Source organism: Elephantulus edwardii, unplaced genomic scaffold (assembly GCF_000299155.1).
Source record: "Elephantulus edwardii isolate Elephantulus edwardi_28Jun2011 unplaced genomic scaffold, EleEdw1.0 scaffold00002, whole genome shotgun sequence".
Taxonomy (NCBI): domain Eukaryota; kingdom Metazoa; phylum Chordata; class Mammalia; order Macroscelidea; family Macroscelididae; genus Elephantulus; species Elephantulus edwardii.
The window spans coordinates 45,880,586-45,888,330 of record NW_006399752.1 but is presented as its reverse complement, the minus strand read 5'-3'; the positions used below and the strand labels follow the sequence as shown (position 1 = coordinate 45,888,330).

At 45.9% G+C, this 7,745-nt stretch overlaps 1 protein-coding gene across 1 annotated transcript in view; it reads right to left on the bottom strand.

Moving 5' to 3' along the window:
* Window positions 1-3,583: 3,583 nt before the first annotated feature.
* The window catches only part of EFCAB11 (EF-hand calcium binding domain 11), a 244,560-nt gene continuing 240,398 nt past the window's right edge, over window positions 3,584-7,745 (bottom strand). The window contains exon 8 of the mRNA XM_006879216.1: window positions 3,584-3,665. Within this exon, the coding sequence (XP_006879278.1) occupies window positions 3,584-3,665 (82 nt within the window). The remainder of the gene's footprint in view (window positions 3,666-7,745) is intronic.

The window sequence follows — 7,745 nt, the reverse complement described above, 5'->3', positions numbered from 1 at the left end:
TTGGATCTTTGCCTGGGATCCTGGATCCACCTGAGGGTGAATGCTGGGATATATTGATTGATTGATTCATTCATTCATTCATTCATTCTCTCTCTCTCTCTCTCCTCTCTCACCTCTCCCCTCTCCCTCTCCCTCTCCCTCTCTCTCTCTCTCTATCTCTCATGTTGCTAGTTCTAGTAATCTAGTAATCCTGGAGATCCAGATGGACCTCTGTCCTCCCTCTGTGAGCCACCATGAGCGAGCACAGCCTCTCCCAAGTCTCTTCCGGTTTAGGCTGGTATATGCTTCTGCCACAGAGACCATATGACGCCTTCCCCACCCCACGACGGAGAGATCTGCCTCCCGCCTTCCATGTCAACTGCAGTCTTCTCCGGAACTCTTGTCATGTCTCCAGGGAGAGAGGAAGACCAAACAGTGATCACAATACGAGATTTTGGTATTCCAGTAATTACTGAAATACTGACACTCTCTTGGTGTGTTTAATTTTCACATTTTAATAATCTAACATCTGTATCATTTGTGTCTTCAGATCAGGATCAATGACTCAATTATTAAATTGATGAAAGTATTTGCTGGGGGTGGGGGAACCTCTACTCAAAGTCAGAATAGTTTTCCGTCCGTGGGATCAAGTTTGTACCAAAACACACGTGCTGTTAAACGGTTCCTTTTAATCGCTTTCTTTTGGAAGTATGATTTTACTTGTCTTTTCAGTGTTTTTCAAAGTTTTCCTCATTTTAGGTAATATTTAGTGTGTTGATTTACAAATAGAATTCTTTCAAGATAAATTTCATTTTAGAACATTTTAATTCACAGAGAAATGACTCATTTCTTTATAAGGAATTCAGTAAATTTCCATATACCATTTCAGTGAATTTCCATATCCCATTTTAAGTCTATACTCCCCCCCCCATTATCATTTCCCATGAGAACAGTATATCCACCACAAACCATGAGCCAATGTTCTTGTGAGGTGCCACGGAGTCAGCTCCGACTAAGAGCAGCCCTATGAACGGCAGGTCTAACCTGCCCTATCCTGCACCGCCTTACAAACTCCACTGTGCTCAAGCCCATTGTAGTCAGTGGCCAGTTGGTCTTGTTAAGTCTTCCTCTCTTTGCTGACCCCTCTACTTTTCCAAGCACCACGTCTTTCCATAGGAACTGGCCCCTTCTGATAACACACCCAAAGCAGAACCCAGCCTGCTCTTCCTCCTGATACACTGAAATCAACTAACGTCTATCCTTGTGCCCCTGATGTTTTGTCTGTCTCGGATCCCAGCCAGCACACATTATTATACTTAGTAGTCATGTCTCCTTGGGATCCTCTGGCTCTAACAGTTTAAGGCTTCATTTTTATTAAATTTATCTGCTAAAAATTATGCATAAGAGGGAGACTGGTTTAATGCTCCTATTTGTAAAATTTACATTTTATAATGCTTAGACTTAATAATTCTGAATTATATTAAGCATCATTTTACTCAGGTTCTATATTCTGAACATATATAAATGCTAGTATTAGCATCAGGATTTTGGAATTATGTGAAGTCGATCCTGAAAGCCCCGTGTGCGCCCGCAGAGTGGTCACCAGGACTCAGGATTGGATGTGCCAAGCACGGAGGAGCTGACCGCGGGGTAGTGCTGCCAACACCAGGGAAGGGGCAGCAGAGGGCAGAGGGCAGGAATGGCCCTCTCAGTTCACCCTGCGGTTAGAAGGAGGTCATAATTCTTAGGGCAGAGCACCTAGTAGGCTGGATGAATTCCAGGAGCAGAGGTCCCCAGTGGTGGCTAGAACTGGAAGGTATTGAGGCAGTGGGAGGTGGATTCCTCTAAGTAAGGGTGAACTTACGGAGCTGAGTGTCCAGCAGAAAAAGTTCACGTTTCTCAATATAGGGACCTCTCCAAAGTACTGAAGAGCAATGGCGTCACTCTGGAGACTAAGGTATGTCTGATACAGGCCATGGTCTTTGCAAAATACTTGTTATGCATCCGAGAGTTGGACAATGACTAGGGAGGATAGAAGGATAATTGATGCCTTTGAGCTGTGGTGCTGGAGAAGAGTATTGAGTGTACCATGGACTGCTAAGAAAACAAACAGATTCATTCTGGGGAGGGTTAAACTGGGCTGCTCCTTGGAGGCAAGGATTCTGAGGCTTTGTCTGACATACTTTGGACATGTTGTAAGGAGGGACTGGTCCTTGGAGAGGGACATCATGCTTGGGAGGGTGGAGGGATGGCGCAGGAGGGGAAGACCCTCTATGAGGTGGATTGAGTCAGTGACTGGGGTAATCAGGATGGGTGTGTTGGAGACAGTAAGATTGGCACAGGTTAGAGCAAGGGTTTAGGACTGTTGTACATAGGGTCGCTATGAGTTGCAAGCAACTCAACAGCACATAACAACAAACATCCATGGACCAATCACTTGAATTAGATCTCAGGGAGTCCAGGAATACGCTTCTCCATCAACCACCCAGCTGGTCCCAAAGTTAAAGATATCCCTGGGTGGAAACATGCAGCTGTCCTGATGGGTCCAGGAGTGGAGGAGAGAGAGGCCCTGACAGCACTGTGTTCCTTCTCCATCACAAAAGGTACCAACTGAGTAGCATCTAGAAAGTGGAGGCTACAGAGGCTCCTGTCCCGGGCCCTCGGGTCCTCTTTGAGGCCCCAGTGCCTGTCCCTAAAGCAGGAGGACTTTGAGATGACGAACTGTGCCTCAGACTACCAACAGAGGCAGGTACAGCGGGCAAGAGTTTGGAGTGGCACCCGCTGTGTGGACCGACCAGGATGCAGATGAGTCTTTGTCCAGCCTCCACCAACCCCTAGCACCCAACCTTGTCCCCTGAGGCCCAGGTTCTTGTCTGTAGAACCCCAGACTCATGCCATCCCAAAGGGCTTTAAGAATACATCATTGCCACCAATACTCTTTTTGTCATCTCTGTTCCTCTGTAATAATCTATAAAGCCAGAGAGGGCTGGATTACTTGTGTTAGCCAAGTCAGGTTGGTTTGTCTCAGTCAGGGCCCATGGGCCGCTCTGCAATAAGGATTTCCACTCCGGTAACATGATTTTAGAGTCATATTAAAACCAGTTACTACTGAGGAGACTGACTCAGTGGGGACTCCAATATAACAAGTTCTGCAGAGGGTTTTCCAGCCTGGTTTCTGGCTTTTGTTTTTATGGGGTTTTGTTTGTTTGACCAGATCACCAGGCCATTCTTCTGAGGTAGCTCTGGGTGGACTGGAACTTGCAGTTTTTTGACACATCCATTGTGTGCAACTGCCCCACCCCAGGACTTCAGAGCAGGGTTAAATCTTCACATCATTCCCATTGCCTTGCTCTTAGCAAAGCAGCAGGCAGGGGAAGTGCCCCCATGGTGGGCTGGTGACAGCAGCCTGGCTCAGGACACCACCTGGGCTGCCCACCTGCAGTTGGTAATTACTATCCATTGTCTCAGCAACAGACGACCACGAGCAGGCGTCCAATCACAACGATGCCGCATTACATCATCAGAAAGGAAGAGCCCAGTTGACATTTAAATTCATCACAATTTATTGATCTCCCCAGAATTTGCCCCAGGTAATTTGTGAGCATTAGGTTTCGCTTTGCCCATAGTTCATGGCGTATTCAAAGTCTTTAAAACTGACATGACCATCAGAATCTTGATCGACTTCTCTGGAAGAAAAAAGAGAAAAAATGACTTCTATGCACCATCACTGGCATCCAAGCATCAGCATCCCGTGAGGATCTCTTCTCTGAGGGTCTGTAGGACCAAACCCTCTGCACCCACTTGGTTCCGACTCAGAGCAATCCCGCACTGGGCTTCCACGGCTGCACATGTTTATGGGAGGAGGGGGCTATCTTTCTTCCGAGGAGCAGCTGGATTTGAACCAGTGACCTTTTAGTTAGCAGCCCTTTCTGTTCTATACTGTGCCACAAAGGCTCCTTTATGCTATTTCAGAGGGTAAGCTATTAAAGGCAGAGGGATGCCTCCACTCCAGCTACCCCAGCTCATACATACATGTAACATCTGATGTGGAGCAAAAGAGAAAAATATTTTCAGTCTCTTTAAAAGAATTAGGCTAAATGTACAGGTTATGGGGAAAAATGATTTTTTCAGACATCCTGTAAACATATATCTGTATTTATACATCCACACATATGTGACTATAAAAAAGACCTTGAACATGGCGGATGGGGCAGGCCTGTTGCGATCTGTTGTTCATAAGTCAGGACTCTGTGAGTTGGAATCAGCACTATGGAACCTAACAAACTTCCTGATCAAGAACAGATAAGCATAATAGATATGTGAGACAAACACATGATAAGAAATGAATAATGATGTGGCGATGCTTCACGTGCAATGTGGGACCAGTGCCTGCTGCCCCAGGCCCACTCTGGCTCATGGGGACACACCCCCCGCCCCCCATGTGCGTCACAGCAGAACTGTGCTCCACAGGGTTTTTGCCAGACGATATTTTCAAAGTTTACACCAGGCCTTTGTCTTAAGGCACCTCTAGGTAGACAAGAACCTCTATACCCTTTTTAGTAGCCAAGTACATTAACATCTGCATCATCTAGAATCTTTTAACACCCTGAGTGACACACTGACATTCCTGAAATCATTGAACTTTTAGGCTCATTAGATTGAAAACGACACTGAGTCTTAAAGAAGGGCAGCAGCTTCCTGCGAGTAAGATACACATTGTAACATACTGTCGAGTCCACACCAATCAGAGTTGACCCTCCAGTGGGTGTCAGAGGCAGCAAATCACACAGGAGGGGCTTGCCCACCTTCCTTCTGTAAGGCAGCTGATTTGAACCACGTGCCTTTGGGTCCGCATCCTTGCCCACTAGGCTACCAGAGCCGAAATGCAAATCAGGACCATGGAATTCCAAAATCAGCTCTCCATCCTGCACTCCACATTGCCACCTCCCTGTACAAATGGGGTCTTCCAGAGAGAGGGGCCTAAATCGCTATCCAACACGGCCAACTCTTGCTCTTCAAGTTTCCCGGGCTTCCTTCCCAGGCTTGGAAGCTTCCTGGAGTCCTCACCAAAGCCGGAGAAGCTCGTCTGACGCACCAGAGAAGTGATGAAGATGGAGCGCTGAGGGTTCGTGTGCGACCACTGAGACTGGAGCAAAGGGATGGGGGTAAAGTGGGCATCCCTGCCACGTGGCTAAGACAGCCCACATCAGAGCGACACAGTGAGGCCAGCAACAGGACTTTCAAATGGTTTTCAAGAACAGTAATGTCCACGGGGGTGGGGAGTGGTGGAAATGCTTTTGAAACACCAACTGATGGGCCAGGGCAGTGACTAAAATGATGCATCACGTGCCTTTATCTGTAGTTTCTGTGGTTGAGACCAATTATATCCCGTTGAAACAACAAATGGTATCAGCCGTGACATGGAGCTTTTTAAAGCACAGACCAGCCCGGGGAAGAGAACCACTAATCACAGTAATAGTTTTAAAGCAGGCTTTTAAAATATTGAATTCTAAAATAAACTTTCTGAATATTTCATGCCCAAGTCTCTGAAGTCTCTAATGGTGCTGGAGAAAGTGATGATCATTTTTCATTCCTTTTGAAGGAGAGAAAATCCCTACTTCTCAGCCCCAGGGCAAAGCCATGTTGCAGTATGTTCTGCTAAAGTGACTGCCGAAGGCCGGGGCCATCACTCTTGCTACTTTTGGTAACACAGACGTGACAACCTCATGCTACCCAGGACCCCAAAGCCCATGATCAGAGCTCCGAGAGGGGATTAGAAGTCATCGGCCTCACAGGTTACCGACTACGGGCTATAAGTCATCTCGCTTATGAAATGAGATAATTAAAGATTCCAAATGTGGCCTCTTTCCCCCAAGGAACTGGATTAGAAATGTGGTCTTATCCCCTTCTGCTCTGAGCTGGTGTGGCAGACTATAAATCTCATAGGGTGAAGTGGATAACCTCAAAAAGACTGCTTCTGAGAATATGTGTGTGTATGTGTGTGTGTATTTTGGTGTGACTGTTGATTCACTTACTAGGATGCCGGAGGCCTGGTTTTCACAGCAAAGAGTCACTTGGAACTGCATTAACTTAATTTCTCCCTCTTGCTGTGTTAGTCAAAGTTTTCTGTCATAGAATGGGCACCATGAAACCAAAAAGTGTTAAAAGGTGAAGCACACTCACCATGTTTGGGGTGACATCATTCATACAATGAGTGTGGGGTGCTGTGCTTGGGTCTAGACTGAGACAAGTCAAAGGTCAGTGGTTTGAATCCACCAATCACTCCGCGGAGGAAAGAGGCAGCCTTGTCCTGTAAAGATTTACAGCCTCAGAAGCCAGATGGAGAGCTGACTACATGAGTCAGATTCTACCTGACGGCTGTGGGCGGGTTACAGAAGACTCAGCACTACAGTGTGCTGGCCCGTCACTTTCAGAGAGTAAATGGCAGGAAGACTTTGCTATGCTCAGTGCTGTGTCCCCAGGTCCTAGGACATACGAGACAACGGAAGGCAAATGAATGAACTTGCGCATAAGCAGGTCTATGGACATAGCTGACCACATTATAAAATATACACTGTCTCCCAGGAGGTCCTGCGTGAGGGTGGAGAGAGACTACATCACCACTATTTTTTTTTTTAATATTATACTGGTTTACTTACAAAGTTCATAAATTCGTATACATTATTTTGCACACCGGATCTTTCCCCTTTCCTTTATCCACCCCACCCTCCTTCCATCAAATTATATGACCCTAAGATTAAGCCCCTCCGTTTCCCTCCTTGGATCCTCATATTCATTCTATAACAGTGATCTTATACAATATTTATCTTTATGAGACTGAGTGAGTTCACTCAGCATAATGCTCTCTAGTCCCTCCCATGTTAGGTAGTAATTTACAAAACCATTGCTCCTGTGTGCTGCATAGTATTCCATTGTGTGAATGTACCGCAATTTCTCAATCCATTCTATTATGGTTGAGCATGTGGGCTGTTCCCATGTTCTTACGATGGTGAATAATGCTGCTATGAACATTGGTGTACAAGTGGCCATTTGTGCTTCAGTTCTCATTCTCTCGGGGTATATTCCAAGTTGTGGAATAGCCAAGCTCATACGGAATTTCTATGTTCAGCCTTTTGAGGAAATGCCAAACTGCCTTCCGGAGTGGTTGTACAATTTTACAATTCCACCAACAGTGTGTAAGAGTTCCGATCGATCTCTCCACATCCTCTCCAACATTTCTTTCTTGCTGACCTGTCCACGAGGGGGGAAAGGGTGGGGGCAGAGGGGAAATCATAGGGTTGCACAATTGGGTGGGTGGAGAGAAGGGGTAAAGAAAAATGGAAAAGGTCCGGCGGGGACCTGAAAAGGTGGAGTGAAGATGGGCATCGTTCAATGGTGATTAATTTTATGAACACAGTGTATGGGAATGATTGTATGAAACATAAAGACAATGAAGGAAAGTGTGAAACACAATGTATATGAATTTTGTATGCAAACCAATATAAAATAAAATTTTTTAAAAATCAACCACAACTAAAACTCAACAGCAAAATAATAAAAATCCGTTTCCAAAGAGTCAGCTCTGCCTCTTGCTGACCTCATGTGTGCTGGAGCAGCACTGTGCCTCATGGGGCTTTCAATGGCTGACTTTTCAACAACTGATTACCAGGCCTTTCTTCTGAGGAACTTCTGCGTAAACTTAAACCATTAACCTTTGGGTTAGCTGAGTGTGCTAACCATTTGCACCACTGATGCCTAGTCTGGAA